Here is an 18,402-nt window from a genome sequence, read left to right as displayed (position 1 = left end):
AAAAATGGCCACTAGGGGGTATTTGTCTTTTTAATTTTGCAAACGAACCTTAAAAATCCAGCCTTTTTGGTCCTTGCACCATATAGGTTTCACACGGCTGCTTCAGGGTTATAAAAAGCAGGCACTTTGGTTACAAAGCTGTTTAATTTATTTTTGCACAAAATGCAGTTTTTTTTCTTTTCACCATATAGTTTCACATGGCTGCATTAGAGTTATATAGAGCATTCATTTAGGCAGTATGCTTTGCAAATCTAAAAATGCTTGTGCAGACCTAATAATTGGGGGGGGGAGAAGCTCATCATACTACAGGGGAAACACCCCCAGCCTCTCAGAAAAATTCAGAAAGACTAATTTCAGTGATACATAGATCAAAATATATTTTACATATTAACCCATGCATATTATTATGCATGCAGGTCTTAAGGCACATTACAACACTGATTTAAGCATTTAAAAAAATGTTTGTAATGACAGTAACGCTTTAAGCTAATACCAAAAGACCTTGTTAATATTCACAGGCTAAAAATGTATCTCAATGGGCACAAAGCCTAAATGGACACCAATAATAACTTTTTATATGTCACAGGGACACGCCAAAAGTTTTCAGTGCTGAGACCCCCACAGATCAGAAGAATGAGCCAAAAGTAGTGTGCAGTATTGCCATTCACTGCCCAGCTCATAGCGACCTTTGTCTTGCTGCTGCATAGACTTATAATGGAGCAACAAGACAAAGCAATTTATGAGCCAGAAGGTGAACAGCAATGCAGCGCTCTTCCGGGTCTGAGACCCAGACCGATCAAAACTTTTAACATGTCTGTGTCAAAACAAGTGAAAAGTGTATCTAAGTGACAGCGGCACTTAAAAGGGGGAGGATTCACCTGCAGCTAGTGGCAGTTTTACGCTCTTTTCTTTTTGGAGCCAGAGCCAAGACTGAATTCTAAATGAACGGTTTATATAAAATGACTTCTACTACTTCTTGCTGGATCCACTTCTGACTTTGGTTTAATAAAGTACATCAAATAACTCCACAAGAAGCTGTGCATGAATGTGTGAAGAACAGACATCTTGACAACGGTGAGATAAAAAGTTTAAGATTTAAAAGTATATAAGAAGGTTACAGAAGTTTTCATTATATAATTAAAGGCAATAAACACCTCTGAATGCATCTATTTATTCAAATTATTGCATTGTACTTACAAGTACAAAGAAATTATACAAATTCTGTATTAAAAGATGAAAAGTATTTGCATGAAACAGAATCCCCCTTGCAAGTTCAGATTCTGAAGGGACTCATTGTGCCCGTTCCTCATTCCTGTAATAGATAAATGACACCGCAGACAGATGACTTGCCTTGTGTAAGGTCTCCACTTGCAGATCTTGGAAGAGAGAGGTGAGCAGCTTGATAGCATGGTTTGCGAGCACGACTGACAGGACGCCAAAACCCTGGTGTCTAATGGAAAAAGAAAAGACGTTCAGTAGGTCTCCATGTTAAAGGGGTACTCCGCCCCTAGACATCTCCCCTAACCAAAAGGATAGGGGATAAAGTGTCTGATTGTGGGGGTCCCTGCCGCTGTGAGCCGTCCCTCCCTCCTCCCCCGCGATCTCTGTGCAGCACACAACATTCTTAACAGTATCGGGGAGATTTATCAAAACCAGTGCAAAGGAAAAGTTGCCCATAGCAACCAATCAGATCGCTTCTTTCTTTCAATTGGGCAACTTTTCCTCTGGACAGGTTTTGATAAATCTCCCCCTATGTGTAGAACGCTGGGTTCGTACGGCGGGGGTTGTGATGTCAGACCACACCCCCTCGTGACATCACACTATATTTGCCGTGAGACATGAATGGAGGAGGGGTGGTGTGATGCCACAAGAGGGCGAGGTGCGTCATCAGTTCCAACAGCCCTGAACCCAGCATTCGTAGCTAAAAGTTCAGAATGCCGGGGTGGCATGCAGGAGATAGTGGGGGTTCCCAGCAGCAGGATCCCTGCGATCAGACATCTTATCCTTTATTCTTTAGATAGGGGATAAGAGTTCTAGGGGCGGAGTATCCCTTTAACGCCTTGCATCTTGTAATCACATTGACTATCATAAATGAAGTTAAACAGCTGGGTTCTGGAGTGACTTCCTAAAACAAAGTCACTAAGGTTGGGAGTCGGCTGTAGTTAACAGCCGACACCTGCTGTGTGTGAAGTGGGTTCAGCACCTGAACTTTCTCTGTACTCCACTTCCTGACATTGTGACACACATGTGAAGGGGTTAACCTTATGAATGTGAGAAAAAGATTCCATGATGATAAATAATGACTTACTCACCCTTTACCAGGCCCCAGCTTTGGGGAGCCCACCCCTTCCTTTGCCCGGGCAATGTCTCGGACTCTGAGCGCTGCCAGTGGATCTTTCTCTTTCCCTTTGTCTGCCAGGGCGGTGGGGCTGAGGTTGAGGATCAGGTACAGACTGTTCACCAGACACCAGGCCCCCAGCAGCTGGAAGTTCTGATAGTGCTAAAACAAACAAAAATTTGGACAATTCAAAACTGGAAAGAATTTTCTTTCTTTTTTTATTTTTTTTTTACTTAAAAGGATTTTACTCCAAAGGATAAGGGATAAGATGTCTGATTGGGGGGGTCCCTGGATGTTGGCTGCAGCACCCCAGACATCCAGTGACATCAGGACGACTGGCGATGCGGGGCGGAGGCTCGTGACATCACAGTCATGCCCCGCTCGTGAGGTCACGGCCAGCCCCCTCAATGCAAGTCTATGGGGGGGGGGGGGCTTGACAGCCATCACACCCCCTCTCATAGACTTGCAATGAGGGGGCGTGTCCGTAACATCTCGAGCAGGGCACGGCCATGATGTCACAAGCCTCCGGCACTGCACCCGACTCTCTAAACCAGCAGTGGGACCCCCACGATCAGACATCTTATCCCCTATCCAGATTACTATAGGTAATCGAACTAGTCTGTATAGATAGAGAGCTCGGCTAGGTGAGTATCGGCTGTGTACTAGAACCTACCCAGGTTGTGCGCACAATTCTTACCTCTCCACCGGCTCTTCTAGAACTGTTTATTGCCTGTCCAATCATCTCGTAGATTTCCAGCTGTAACAAAGATGAAGCATACTTAATATTCTAATCCGGCAGTGACCATGCACAGCTGACAGCCCAATGACCGCACACTTACACATTTCTGCACAATGGTGGCAGCATCGTTTTCATAGTCTTCCTCTTTACAGCTTGTAGATCCGGTCCGCACCTGCTGAGTGCTCCCAACATGGAGGATTGCCATGCATGTAGCAACGCTGACACCTTCACAAACGAAATAAGTGGTTATGGTTGTGTAAGGGTCATGGCAGCAAAACTGAGGAGAAGCTACATTTACCTGCATATAAGCAGCTCAGGGCCAGGAGAGTAACGTCTTTTAGCCGAGGAGGGGTGAGTGGCTCCATTACAGGCAGAGACAGAGTGTCCAGTGCCATAGTCACATCAATCACAAGTGAATGAAACCTGTAAAGAGTCAGGACAGAGAATTAACCCAACCTGTATACATTACTCTTCAATGATGTACTGCCGTATAACACATGGGAGGTGTACAGTGCTACTGATCATCATCCTTAGACCTACTTATCCCCTAGGAGATAAGTTATTCTTCGTCAGAGATCTCCCGTCTTGAAAAACGTATCCCCTAAGGTCCAACTGCTGCGACCCCCGCAATCTCCCGCATGGGGCTCCGGCAGTCCACGGGAAGGGGTAGTGTCGACCACCGCACCAAGCAGCGGCTGATGCCCCCCTCAATACAACTCTATGCCTTCGGCAATCTCCGGCTCTGCATAGGCCTGTATTGAGGGGATGTGTCAGCCGCCGCTTCGTGTGGTGGTCGACACGTGGCCGGAGAGCAGGGGCCCCATACGGGAGATCGCAGGGGGTCCGAAACTTATCCTCTATCCTTAGATTGGTTAGATGTTTTTTTAATACTGGACTACTCCTTTAAGCAATTTTATGGAACACTCAACAGCTGCTTATTTACCCATTACGGACGGCTGTGGCATCTCCAACCGTTGCAGGCATAATGAAGAAGGAGTTGGCGGACACTGCGTCTTGGAAACGGTTAATATATCTCAAAAAGTAGGGCAGGTTCAAGCAAACTCTAAGCAGCTTCTCTGATCCACCTACAGCACAGGAAGATACACAGAAATTACATATACAAGATGACCCAGGTGACATAATTACCATCTAGAACAGTGGTCTCGAAATGTGGCCCTCCAGATGTGGCAAACCTTCAACTCCCAGTGTGCCCGGACAGCCAACGGCTGTCCGGGCACGCTGTGAGTTGAAGGTTTGCCACATCTGGAGGGACACAGTTTGAGACCACTGATCTAGAACGTTGTCATATTATGAGAGGCAATGAGTCCATCTGCATAGGATGCATCTTACCCAGTTCTTGGAGACTGGCCACGTTCTGGGCTATAAATATGCTCTTTGTTTTCGCTGCAGACGCCTGCTCTGATGTTGTGTCATCCACCTCTGATTCCACCTAATTCGAAAAAATGTATTTGATCACTAGAAGATATATGGAAACTAAGGAAAGCAAAAACTCAACTGATTTACTAATTGTGATTCTGGAGAATCTAGGTGACTTATATAAAAAATTAATGTAAAAACAATCTCAAATTTAAATCGGTTTACATTTTATTTTGTTCTTTTTAAAAACACTAGCTGGATGTTTAGGACATAAAAAGGAGAGACCCAGAGAGAGTGAATGTCACTTTACAATACTAAGGACTAAAGCTGCCGGAAGATTACTGACCTGTGTGTGTGAGGAGGTCGAGGACGACGAGGAGCCTCTGGGGTTAAAAACAGACGTCAATTGGTTAAGAAAGTTCATTTTCACCTCTTTCTGGCGCAACTCAGGACTCAGAAGAACAGCTGTTTCTTTCTGATCTTCGACTATGGACAGAAGAGAGAAGAGGTGAGAAGACATCCCCAATATAGTAAAACCCTTATCTCACTATGTAAGGACCATCTGATCCGCCGATCCATAGTTCTGTGTACCCGTTATCTTTCTCGCTCACGCAGCAGGCTTGGTGCATGGGCGGAGCTTCACAAGCACACTGACGTCACCGCTGCTGCTTCCTTGCACCTGCTTGCGAGCGACCCAGCAAAGAAGTAGCAGAGGTGATGTCACTGCACTACTGAAGCTCTGCCTGCGCACCAAGCCTGCTGCCCAAATAAATAAGGTAACGGGACTACGAATCGGGGACAGGTAGTTATTGTCATCAGTGTCACCCGCACTACTCACCTCTACCAACAGGTTATTGCAATTGATACCGATGAGAGATTATCTTAAAAAGGAGAACTCTGGGATGTAGCAACTTATCCGACCGCTGGGACCCCCTGCAATCTCCTGCACTGCACCCCGGCACTCTGCTTGAATGGCGCATGTTGACCATCGCATGAAGCTGCAGCCAACACGCCCCCTTCATGTAGCTCTAAGGGAGAGCCGGAGCACTGCTCTCGGCGATCTCTAGTTCTGCCATAGAGCTGCATGGCGGTTCATGGCGGCTGCAGCTTTGTGCGGTGGTTAACATGCCCCATTCAAGCAGAGTGTCGGGGCGCAGTGCGGGAGATCGCGGAGGGTCCCAACGGTCCCTTATCCCCTATCCTTCGGATAGGGGATAAGTTGTTACATCCTAGAGCTCTCCTTTAAAGCGTACCTGTTATCTCCCCCAAATAATAAAAAACGTATGTGTTACTCAGTACCTCACCCTGATCATGTACATCTAAATTTTATGTGTTTAGCCCCTATATTTCCAATAAAAACAGCTAACATCAGTTGCAGTCTGGATTCTCATCTTCTCTCAGGTAGGGGGCTGTCCCTCTTCTGCCCTCACTATACATGACTGAACTTCCTCCCTCACTGTATGTCAATGAGGAGCAAGCCTGGCAGTCAGCCAATCACTGCTCTGTAACCCTTCCCTCTCTGGATCTCCTCAGCCTCTGGTCCTCTTACATATTGCACGGCTGGCTGGGATTTGTAGTCCCCTACACACAATATCTTATGCAATATGAAAGAGGAGCAGAGCATAATAAATATATATAATACTCTGCTCCTCTTACATATTGCATAATGGGACTACAAATCACAGCCAATCGTGTACCCTGACTGGGATAGAGCTATAGCCCCAGACACTACCTGTGATGGACGAGCAGCTGCAGCACGGCGCCCGGCACGGGAATACATGCCTCCCTGTTTCTCCTTGTGCTGAGAGACAGGCCGGGAGCGCGTACAGAGCCTTCTAAAGCCCGCCCTCACCTGCTGTATTCCGACGGGCCAGGAGTGTGGGTCAGCGTGGGTCTCTTGTGAGGACCCCTAGTGGCCACTTTTATACAAGCAATTTCTAAGTTAAATTAATGAAAAAAATCATTGAATGTATTTAGAAATGTACTTATTTTATAGCGATCTATTGAATTGAACAAAAAACTTAAATGTTTGAGATAGTGGCCATTTAACTGTGTCTGTACAATAATTCTATAGCCACTTGGAAAACCTATGACTGTTCTAATCCGTCAATCCAATCAATACCAAATACACCCGCCATATTTTTGTTTGATTTCAGAGTATGTGTTATGGAAAAATGAAGTAAGTCATTACAAAGTACAATTGGTGTCAGAAAAAACAAGGGATGTGCACATTAAAAAATATATTAAAAAAAAAGTTATGGCTCTAAAAAGGTAAGGAGGAATAAACGAAAATCTGCTCGAGCCTAAAAAAAAAAAATGCCAACAATGTGTAGAACTGTAAAGTCAGTAAACGTTCCCACTCACCGTCAGAGAGCGTCTGTATCGTCTGCGGCAGTTTGGAGGATTTCATCATTGCAGTAAAAGTGATGATCTCTGTGCGATCCAGGCGGCTGCTGCCCGTACACAGGCCCTTGATCAGGAGGATCAGATGCTTCTGCAGGTTATATGTAAGAATTGCACTAATATTGTGTCTAGAATATTCTACAACATTACAGATGATATTGTGTCCAGTCTGTATGTAAATAACTGAACCAGAGTAAAGAAGATCAGATGTCCGCGGACCTCATCCATCAACCATTTTCAAATGTAATTGACCTTAGTGCGGAAATCAATAGGCATCTGATTTATATACAGATAAACAGAGGAGACCCCCCTCCCCCACACTGCCTCCATATAAAAAGTGAAGGGTAAACGTGGACCCACCTGAGACACAGCACAGGCCTCATCGGGGCTCTCCAGCCGCAGCAAAGAGAACTCAAGCAAGACTTTACAGGCAGCCGCTACGGACTGTAACTGGTTCCTGGGAACTGGGGTAAAGAGAAAAGATGACAGTGTAGAACCTCATATAATGTACAGATCAATTAACAGAGGCATGCTGGTGCTTTTAGTTCTGCACCTGTTCTAACTGGTTATATTCTTGCATTAGCTCCTGAATGATGAAGCCACTGCAAGGTCTGCAGCAGGGACACTTACTCTGGCTGCACACGGTTGTGATGTAATGAGGAGAGATGGGACACTTACTCTGGTTGCACACGGTTGTGATGTAATGAGTGGATAGCAGGGACACTTACTCTGGTTGCACACTGTTGTGATGTAATGAGTGGACAGCAGGGACACTTACTCTGGTTGCACACTGTTGTGATGTAATGAGTGGATAGCAGGGACACTTACTCTGGTTGCACACTGTTGTGATGTAATGAGTGGATAGCAGGGACACTTACTCTGGTTGCACACTGTTGTGATGTAATGAGTGGACAGCAGGGACACTTACTCTGGTTGCACACTGTTGTGATGTAATGAGTGGACAGCAGGGACACTTACTCTGGTTGCACACTGTTGTGATGTAATGAGTGGACAGCAGGGACACTTACTCTGGTTGCACACTGTTGTGATGTAATGAGTGGACAGCAGGGACACTTACTCTGGTTGCACACTGTTGTGATGTAATGAGTGGATAGCAGGGACACTTACTTTGGTTGCACACTGTTGTGATGTAATGAGTGGACAGCAGGGACACTTACTCTGGTTGCACACTGTTGTGATGTAATGAGTGGACAGCAGGGGCACTTACTCTGGTTGCACACTGTTGTGATGTAATGAGTGGACAGCAGGGACACTTACTCTGGTTGCACACTGTTGTGATGTAATGAGTGGACAGCAGGGACACTTACTCTGGTTGCACACTGATGTAATGAGTGGATAGCAGGGACACTTACTCTGGTTGCACACTGTTGTGATGTAATGAGTGGACAGCAGGGACACTTACTCTGGTTGCACACTGTTGTGATGTAATGAGTGGACAGCAGGGACACTTACTCTGGTTGCACACTGTTGTGATGTAATGAGTGGATAGCAGGGACACTTACTCTGGTTGCACACTGTGATGTAATGAGTGGACAGCAGGGACACTTACTCTGGTTGCACACTGTTGTGATGTAATGAGTGGACAGCAGGGACACTTACTCTGGTTGCACACTGTTGTGATGTAATGAGTGGACAGCAGGGACACTTACTCTGGTTGCACACTGTTGTGATGTAATGAGTGGACAGGGCCACAAATGACGAGTAGAACGGTTCATACTGTTTGTCATGGTGAAGAATCTCAGATTCACTGAAAAGAAATTAAATCAGAGTAAATCACAGATGAAATGAGAAACAATTAATCAGAGAAATAGACGCCTGAGTGAGGGGCAGAGAACTCCTCCTGAACCTGTCCTGATTTCACAGCTGATGAGTTGTATCAATGTTTCAGTGCAGACAAGAGCTATCCGCATGGAGAGAAATGCGCTGCAAACGCATTAAACTTACACATTGATGAATCTATAGAACCACTGTAAGGGACTGTTCACACAGGAAAAAATAGTGCAGATTTCTGCTTCTAAAATGCAGGATCACTGCCCAACCAGCCCCCCCCCCCCCCCCCAATTTACTTCAATGGGAGTGGAGGAAACGTGTCACTTTTCTGAGCATTCAGCACTATAGCTCCCATTAAAGGGGTACTCCTCCCCTAGACATCTTATCCCCTATTCAAAGGATAGGGGATAAGCTGTATGATCGCTTAGGTCCCTCCGCTGGGAACCCCGCTATCTCTGTGCAGCACCCAACGTTCATTAAGAGTGCTGGGTGCGGGCGGCAGGGGACATGACTCCCATAGACTTGCATTGTGGGGGCGGGGTGTGACGTCATGAGGGGCGGAGCCCTGACATCACTATACTCTGTCCCCCACCCATCATCAGTCACAGAGCGATCCTTGCTCTGTGTAGCTGAAAAACGGGGTTGCTGCAGGAGAGATCGCGGGGGTCCCCAGCGGCGGGACCCCAACGATCTAACATCTTATCCCCTATCCTTTTGATAGGTGATAAGATGTTTAGCTCCGGAGTACCCCTTTAAGTGACATCAAGATAAGGCCTAACTAGAGCTACAAAAAATATATATATATATAAAATTATAATAAGAACTAGAGCTACAAAAAAAATAAATACAATTTAGGTTTAAAAAATAAAAATGTTGTGCTGCCACATTCTTTGATTTTTCGGCTGACTGTGTAAGGGCTTAATTTTTGCGGGACACGTTGTGCTTTTTATCAGTACCTTTTTTGCGGTACACACTACCATTTGATTGGTTTTATTCCTCTTTATTTGTGGTGACCACAATAAGTAATTTTGGCATGGATTTTATTTTTTATTACATTGTTCACTGTTCGGAATAAATACCGTTATAGTTTTACAGTATAAATTATTACGAACGCGGCGATACCTATTTTGATTTTAATTTTTCATTATTTTGTGATAATATAGGGCTTTATTTTTATGTTTCATTATTTAATTATATATCATTTTTAAATATTTACATTTTTTTTTACCTTAGGGCAGAATTTTCCAAACAGCGTGTCTCCAGCTGTTGCAAAACTACAACTCCCAGCAGGCCCGGACAGCCAACGGCATGCTGGGAGTTGAAGTTTTGCAACAGCTTGAGACACGCTGTTTGGAAAATACTGCCTTAGGGGACTGGAAGCTACAGCCACATGACGGCAAGAATAGTACATGTACCGCTGTATACTATACCTGTCATATGGGCCTCACAGACTTCCATACCTCGCAGACCCCGAAGGCTGAGATTTGGCCTCCGAATGCCATCAAGACCCCACGATCAGAGTGCAGTACTGCCAATGGGCGATAGGGGGAGCTGCCTTCCCCTGTCAATCCTATAGACACTGTGATCACTACTGACTGCGGCATCTACAGGGTTAATCTGCCAAGTCTGGCGCAACCCTCGGTCTTGGCAGGACCACAACCACCAGTCCCTGTTCTACAATCACCAAAACATTTACATTGAGAAAAAGTAGGGGCCCCCCTGACCTGAACCACAGATGTCCCCCCCCAAAAAACAAACAGGACCAGGACAAGAATGAGGAGCCGGTCTCCAGTCTAACAACTTTTTAAACCTTTAGGAACGATATTCTCTTAGGAAGATTCTCCTTGTTGCCCATAGCGACCACTCACGGCAACAGAATCTTCCCATAAGACCGAGCCATACGGCTATGTTCACACCGTGGAATTTGCATGCAGAATTTCACCAGAAAATTCTGCAACATTTACTGCACATCGAACTGAACGGAAATACCACCGAGGATATTCTGCTTTCCGGATTGCACAAAAACATTAAACAGGTCTTTAAATTTTGTGGAATTCCAGGCGGGATCCCACCGACCTCCTAAATGGGACTTTGAACTTTGGCAGAATTCTGTGTTTTAAGCACAAACAAGTTCCGACGAAATTCCACTCAAATTCTGCAAAAATTCTGCAGTAAGCTTTTCAGAACAGAATTTGAGCAGAATTTCTGTAATGTGAACAGAATCTAAATCTCAAATTCCTCCCCAATGCCAAGAGCTCCGCCGGCTGCTGAAAAGTCTTGTACGCACCTACAGCTGAGGGTCTGCTACAATTGTATCCAGTCTACACAATTCTCTGTGAAGGAGCAGACATAATCTTTCTGACCATTTGTTACAATGTATCAGTCTGGAGCCCGGACGTGTAATAATATCCCGGAGACGTCACCCCGTGGATCTGCGCCAGAGAATTTGTTTACTGAAACATTATAATAAGCGACGACGCACGAGTCTGGACGGGCGGAGGTGTGAGGGAGTGCGGAGGATGATGGGAGTCAGACATAGTGATGGAGGAGGATGATGGGAGTCAGACATAGTGATGGAGGAGGATGATGGGAGTCAGACATAGTGATGGAGGAGGAAATGGGAGTCAGACATAGTGATGGAGGAGGATGATGGGAGTCAGACATAGTGATGGAGGAGAATGGTGGGAGTCAGACATAGTGATGGAGGAGGATGATGGGAGTCAGACATAGTGATGGAGGAGGATGATGGGAGTCAGACATAGTGATGGAGGAGGAGGAGGAGGATGGGAGTCAGACATAGTGATGGGGGAGGATGATGGGAGTCAGACATAGTAATGGAGGAGGATGATGGGAGTCAGACATAGTGATGGAGGAGGATGGTGGGAGTCAGACATAGTGATGGAGGAGGATGGTGGGAGTCAGACATAGTGATGGAGGAGGAGGAGGATGGGAGTCAGACATAGTGATGGAGGAGGAGGAGGATGGGAGTCAGACATAGTGATGGAGGAGGAGGAGGATGGGAGTCAGACATAGTGATGGAGGAGGAGGAGGATGGGAGTCAGACATAGTGATGGAGGAGGAGGAGGAGGATGGGAGTCAGACATAGTGATGGAGGAGGAGGAGGAGGATGGGAGTCAGACATAGTGATGGAGGAGGAGGAGGAGGATGGGAGTCAGACATAGTGATGGAGGAGGAGGAGGAGGATGGGAGTCAGACATAGTGATGGAGGAGGAGGAGGAGGATGGGAGTCAGACATAGTGATGGAGGAGGAGGAGGAGGATGGGAGTCAGACATAGTGATGGAGGAGGAGGAGGAGGATGGGAGTCAGACATAGTGATGGAGGAGGAGGAGGAGGATGGGAGTCAGACATAGTGATGGAGGAGGAGGAGGAGGATGGGAGTCAGACATAGTGATGGAGGAGGAGGAGGAGGATGGGAGTCAGACATAGTGATGGAGGAGGAGGAGGAGGATGGGAGTCAGACATAGTGATGGAGGAGGAGGAGGAGGATGGGAGTCAGACATAGTGATGGAGGAGGAGGAGGAGGATGGGAGTCAGACATAGTGATGGAGGAGGAGGAGGAGGATGGGAGTCAGACATAGTGATGGAGGAGGAGGAGGAGGATGGGAGTCAGACATAGTGATGGAGGAGGAGGAGGAGGATGGGAGTCAGACATAGTGATGGAGGAGGAGGAGGAGGATGGGAGTCAGACATAGTGATGGAGGAGGAGGAGGAGGATGGGAGTCAGACATAGTGATGGAGGAGGAGGAGGAGGATGGGAGTCAGACATAGTGATGGAGGAGGAGGAGGAGGATGGGAGTCAGACATAGTGATGGAGGAGGAGGAGGAGGATGGGAGTCAGACATAGTGATGGAGGAGGAGGAGGATGGGAGTCAGACATAGTGATGGAGGAGGAGGAGGATGGGAGTCAGACATAGTGATGGAGGAGGAGGAGGATGGGAGTCAGACATAGTGATGGAGGAGGAGGAGGATGGGAGTCAGACATAGTGATGGAGGAGGATGATGGGAGTCAGACATAGTGATGGAGGAGGATGATGGGAGTCAGACATAGTGATGGAGGAGGATGATGGGAGTCAGACATAGTGATGGAGGAGGATGATGGGAGTCAGACATAGTGATGGAGGAGGATGATGGGAGTCAGACATAGTGATGGAGGAGGATGATGGGAGTCAGACATAGTGATGGAGGAGGATGATGGGAGTCAGACATAGTGATGGAGGAGGATGATGGGAGTCAGACATAGTGATGGAGGAGGATGATGGGAGTCAGACATAGTGATGGAGGAGGATGATGGGAGTCAGACATAGTGATGGAGGAGGATGATGGGAGTCAGACATAGTGATGGAGGAGGAGGAGGATGGGAGTCAGACATAGTGATGGAGGAGGAGGATGGGAGTCAGACATAGTGATGGAGGAGGAGGAGGATGGGAGTCAGACATAGTGATGGAGGAGGAGGAGGATGGGAGTCAGACATAGTGATGGAGGAGGAGGAGGATGGGAGTCAGACAGTGATGGAGGAGGAGGAGGATGGGAGTCAGACATAGTGATGGAGGAGGAGGAGGATGGGAGTCAGACATAGTGATGGAGGAGGAGGAGGATGGGAGTCAGACATCGTGATGGAGGAGGAGGAGGATGGGAGTCAGACATCGTGATGGAGGAGGAGGAGGATGGGAGTCAGACATAGTGATGGAGGAGGAGGAGGATGGGAGTCAGACATAGTGATGGAGGAGGAGGAGGATGGGAGTCAGACATAGTGATGGAGGAGGAGGAGGATGGGAGTCAGACATAGTGATGGAGGAGGAGGAGGATGGGAGTCAGACATAGTGATGGAGGAGGAGGAGGATGGGAGTCAGACATAGTGATGGAGGAGGAGGAGGATGGGAGTCAGACATAGTGATGGAGGAGGAGGAGGATGGGAGTCAGACATAGTGATGGAGGAGGAGGAGGATGGGAGTCAGACATAGTGATGGAGGAGGAGGAGGATGGGAGTCAGACATAGTGATGGAGGAGGATGATGGGAGTCAGACATAGTGATGGAGGAGGATGATGGGAGTCAGACATAGTGATGGAGGAGGATGATGGGAGTCAGACATAGAGATGGAGGAGGATGATGGGAGTCAGACATAGTGATGGAGGAGGATGATGGGAGTCAGACATAGTGATGGAGGAGGAGGAGGATGGGAGTCAGACATAGTGATGGAGGAGGATGATGGGAGTCAGACATAGTGATGGAGGAGGATGATGGGAGTCAGACATAGTGATGGAGGATGATGGGAGTCAGACATAGTGATGGAGGATGATGGGAGTCAGACATAGTGATGGAGGATGATGGGAGTCAGACATAGTGATGGAGGATGATGGGAGTCAGACATAGTGATGGAGGATGATGGGAGTCAGACATAGTGATGGAGGATGATGGGAGTCAGACATAGTGATGGAGGATGATGGGAGTCAGACATAGTGATGGAGGATGATGGGAGTCAGACATAGTGATGGAGGATGATGGGAGTCAGACATAGTGATGGAGGATGATGGGAGTCAGACCTCATCCCAGTACTGTGACCCACACCTCTCAGGGTCGGGATGTTCCGGTGAGGAGCCCGGTGATCACCATAACAAACAGGTCGTATATCTACAGTCTGAATCAGGATCACGTCCCATCTCCCAGGATCCGTTCTACGGCCGAGGTCACATGACAGGTGAATCACAATCTCTATGTTCACTGAGAAACAAATACTTTACACTGCAGCATCATGTATGACCAGGGACAGTGACTGCTTCATGCTGGGTACAGGGCTCAGGGTGCTGGGTACAGGGCTCAGGGTGCTGGGTACAGGGGTGATGGGGGCTCAGGGGTGATGGGGGCTCAGGGGTGATGGGGGCTCAGGGGTGATGGGGGCTCAGGGTACTGGCTCAAGGGTGATGGGGGCTCAGGGTACTGGCTCAAGGGTGATGGGGGGCTAAGGGTGCTGGGTCAGGGGGGTGATAGGGGCTCAGGGTGCTGGGTCAGGGGGGTGATAGGGGCTCAGGGTGCTGGGTCAGGGGGGTGATAGGGGCTCAGGGTGCTGGGTCAGGGGGGTGATAGGGGCTCAGGGTGCTGGGTCAGGGGGGTGATAGGGGCTCAGGGTGCTGGGTCAGGGGGGTGATAGGGGCTCAGGGTGCTGGGTCAGGGGGGTGATAGGGGCTCAGGGTGCTGGGTCAGGAGTGATGGGGGCTCAGGGTGCTGGGTCAGGAGTGATGGGGGCTCAGGGTGCTGGGTCAGGAGTGATGGGGGCTCAGGGTGCTGGGTCAGGAGTGATGGGGGCTCAGGGTGCTGGGTCAGGAGTGATGGGGGCTCAGGGTGCTGGGTCAGGAGTGATGGGGGCTCAGGGTGCTGGGTCAGGAGTGATGGGGGCTCAGGGTGCTGGGTCAGGAGTGATGGGGGCTCAGGGTGCTGGGTCAGGAGTGATGGGGGCTCAGGGTGCTGGGTCAGGAGTGATGGGGGCTCAGGGTGCTGGGTCAGGAGTGATGGGGGCTCAGGGTGCTGGGTCAGGAGTGATGGGGGCTCAGGGTGCTGGGTCAGGAGTGATGGGGGCTCAGGGTGCTGGGTCAGGAGTGATGGGGGCTCAGGGTGCTGGGTCAGGAGTGATGGGGGCTCAGGGTGCTGGGTCAGGAGTGATGGGGGCTCAGGGTGCTGGGTCAGGAGTGATGGGGGCTCAGGGTGCTGGGTCAGGAGTGATGGGGGCTCAGGGTGCTGGGTCAGGAGTGATGGGGGCTCAGGGTGCTGGGTCAGGTGTGATGAGGGCTCAGGGTGCTGGGTCAGGAGTGATGAGGGCTCAGGGTGCTGGGTCAGGAGTGATGAGGGCTCAGGGTGCTGGGTCAGGAGTGATGAGGGCTCAGGGTGCTGGGTCAGGGGGTGATGGGGGCTCAGGGTGCTGGGTCAGGAGTGATGAGGGCTCAGGGTGCTGGGTCAGGAGTGATGAGGTCTCAGGGTGCTGGGTCAGGAGTGATGGGGGCTCAGGGTGCTGGGTCAGGAGTGATGGGGGCTCAGGGTGCTGGGTCAGGGGTGATGGGGGCTCAGGGTGCTGGGTCAGGAGTGATGAGGTCTCAGGGTGCTGGGTCAGGGGGGTGATAGGGGCTCAGGGTGCTGGGTCAGGGGGGTGATAGGGGCTCAGGGTGCTGGGTCAGGGGGGTGATAGGGGCTCAGGGTGCTGGGTCAGGGGTGATGGGGGCTCAGGGTGCTGGGTCAGGGGTGCTGGGGGCTCAGGGTGCTGGGTCAGGAGTGATGGGGGCTCAGGGTGCTGGGTCAGGAGTGATGGGGGCTCAGGGTGCTGGGTCAGGAGTGATGGGGGCTCAGGGTGCTGGGTCAGGAGTGATGGGGGCTCAGGGTGCTGGGTCAGGAGTGATGGGGGCTCAGGGTGCTGGGTCAGGAGTGATGGGGGCTCAGGGTGCTGGGTCAGGGGTGATGGGGGCTCAGGGTGCTGGGTCAGGGGTGATGGGGGCTCAGGGTGCTGGGTCAGGGGTGATGGGGGCACAGGGTGCTGGGTCAGGAGTGATGGGGGCTCAGGGTGCTGGGTCAGGGGTGATGGGGGCTCAGGGTGCTGGGTCAGGAGTGATGGGGGCTCAGGGTGCTGGGTCAGGAGTGATGGGGGCTCAGGGTGCTGGGTCAGGAGTGATGGGGGCTCAGGGTGCTGGGTCAGGGGTGATGGGGGCTCAGGGTGCTGGGTCAGGAGTGATGGGGGCTCAGGGTGCTGGGTCAGGGGTGATGGGGGCTCAGGGTGCTGGGTGATCACAGACCCCGGTAATACGGAGAGCACCATGTTGTAAGGAGATGTTCAGGGGGTCAGATATGCCTTTTTGGGGGAGTCAGTATTGGGGGTGTCACCACTGCAGGGTGGGGGGTGTCAGGGATGACTGTGTCGGGCCCCCGGTTGTCAGGAGCTGTTGAGGGTCCAGGATGTCGGTTGTCATGGTGACACCTCTGCCTGGGACCCCCGGTAAGGATGGGGTGCAGGGTGGGAGGGGTCAGGGATGACGTCACGCTGTCTGGAGCCCCCAGCTCCCGGTTGTCAGGGCCGCTCCGCACCTGTCATGGCCGCGGTGACACAGCTTGTCTGGGCCCCGGGCCCCCCGGCCCTCTCCCCCGGCTCCTCACCTCTCTATCACCGAGGACAGCAGCTGCGGCAGCTCCTTCATGTCAAAGGCCGAGTATGAGGCGGAGAGGAGCGGCCGGACCGCCACATCCCAGCCGGGGCCCGAGCTGCCACCGCTCGACGACATCTTCCTTCAGACAGTGACTGAGCTTCTACCGGAAGTGACGTGAGACTTTACCCGTGAGAGTAAACATGTGACATCCGGTTCTGACTGCCATCTTCTGTGTGGCAGGTTGGTGTGAGAGCAGAGCTGTGACAGATCGAAGGTCATGTGATGCTATCTGTCCTATCGGGCCATTCCTGACAGTTCACGTGGTGAAAGGAGGGATGTGTCACGTGATGTTTCTATGAGGATTGAGGGTCCTGATCACAAGAGATTAGTCTATGAGGAGTGAGGACCCTGATCACGAGAGATTACAGTCTATGAGAAGTGAGGACACTGATCACAAGAGATTACAGTCTATGAGGAGTGAGGACACTGATCACAAGAGATTACAGTCTATGAGGAGTGAGGACCCTGATCACAAGAGATTACAGTCTATGAGAAGTGAGGATCCTGATCACAAGAGATTACAGTCTATGAGGAGTGAGGACACTGATCACAAGAGATTACAGTCTATGAGGAGTGAGGACCCTGATCACGAGAGATTACAGTCTATGAGGAGTGAGGGTCCTGATCACGAGAGATTACAGTCTATGAGAAGTGAGGACACTGATCACAAGAGATTACAGTCTATGAGGAGTGAGGGTCCTGATCACAAGAGATTACAGTCTATGAGGAGTGAGGACCCTGATCACGAGAGATTACAGTCTATGAGAAGTGAGGACACTGATCACAAGAGATTACAGTCTATGAGGAGTGAGGACCCTGATCACGAGAGATTACAGTCTATGAGGAGTGAGGGTCCTGATCACGAGAGATTACAGTCTATGAGAAGTGAGGACACTGATCACAAGAGATTACAGTCTATGAGGAGTGAAGGTCCTGATCACAAGAGATTACAGTCTATGAGGAGTGAGGGTCCTGATCACAAGAGATTACAGTCTATGAGGAGTGAGGACCCTGATCACGAGAGATTACAGTCTATGAGGAGTGAGGACACTGATCACAAGAGATTACAGTCTATGAGGAGTGAGGACACTGATCACAAGAGATTACAGTCTATGAGGAGTGAGGACCCTGATCACGAGAGATTACAGTCTATGAGAAGTGAGGACACTGATCACAAGAGATTACAGTTTATGAGGAGTGAGGACACTGATCACAAGAGATTACAGTCTATGAGGAGTGAGGACCCTGATCACAAGAGATTACAGTCTATGAGGAGTGAGGACCCTGATCACAAGAGATTACAGTCTATGAGGAGTGAGGGTCCTGATCACAAGAGATTACAGTCTATGAGGAGTGAGGATCCTGATCACAAGAGATTACAGTCTATGAGGAGTGAGGGTCCTGATCACAAGAGATTACAGTCTATGAGGAGTGAGGACACTGATCACAAGAGATTACAGTCTATGAGGAGTGAGGGTCCTGATCACAAGAGATTACAGTCTATGAGGAGTGAGGACCCTGATCACAAGAGATTACAGTCTATGAGGAGTG

The 18,402-nt window shown here is 49.6% G+C and overlaps 1 protein-coding gene across 1 annotated transcript in view; it reads right to left on the bottom strand.

The window, feature by feature from the left end:
- Positions 1-16,975, bottom strand: part of UBR4 (ubiquitin protein ligase E3 component n-recognin 4) — a 114,071-nt gene extending 97,096 nt beyond the window's left edge. Inside the window, exons 1-12 of the mRNA XM_056544678.1 lie at positions 16,802-16,975; positions 8,528-8,625; positions 7,218-7,321; positions 6,819-6,948; positions 4,801-4,940; positions 4,428-4,527; positions 4,021-4,162; positions 3,376-3,500; positions 3,178-3,302; positions 3,036-3,095; positions 2,313-2,500; positions 1,347-1,450 (exon numbers count right to left, since the gene is read on the bottom strand). Of these exons, the coding sequence (XP_056400653.1) occupies positions 1,347-1,450; positions 2,313-2,500; positions 3,036-3,095; positions 3,178-3,302; positions 3,376-3,500; positions 4,021-4,162; positions 4,428-4,527; positions 4,801-4,940; positions 6,819-6,948; positions 7,218-7,321; positions 8,528-8,625; positions 16,802-16,926 (1,441 nt within the window). The 5' untranslated portion in view covers positions 16,927-16,975. The remainder of the gene's footprint in view (positions 1-1,346; positions 1,451-2,312; positions 2,501-3,035; positions 3,096-3,177; positions 3,303-3,375; positions 3,501-4,020; positions 4,163-4,427; positions 4,528-4,800; positions 4,941-6,818; positions 6,949-7,217; positions 7,322-8,527; positions 8,626-16,801) is intronic.
- Between the last annotated feature and the right edge of the window lie 1,427 nt (positions 16,976-18,402).

The sequence above is a fragment of the Hyla sarda genome, chromosome 10, assembly GCF_029499605.1.
Source record: "Hyla sarda isolate aHylSar1 chromosome 10, aHylSar1.hap1, whole genome shotgun sequence".
Lineage (NCBI taxonomy): Eukaryota > Metazoa > Chordata > Amphibia > Anura > Hylidae > Hyla > Hyla sarda.
Note: the sequence above shows the minus strand (reverse complement) of the source record. Positions and strands in the feature narration are given on the sequence as shown.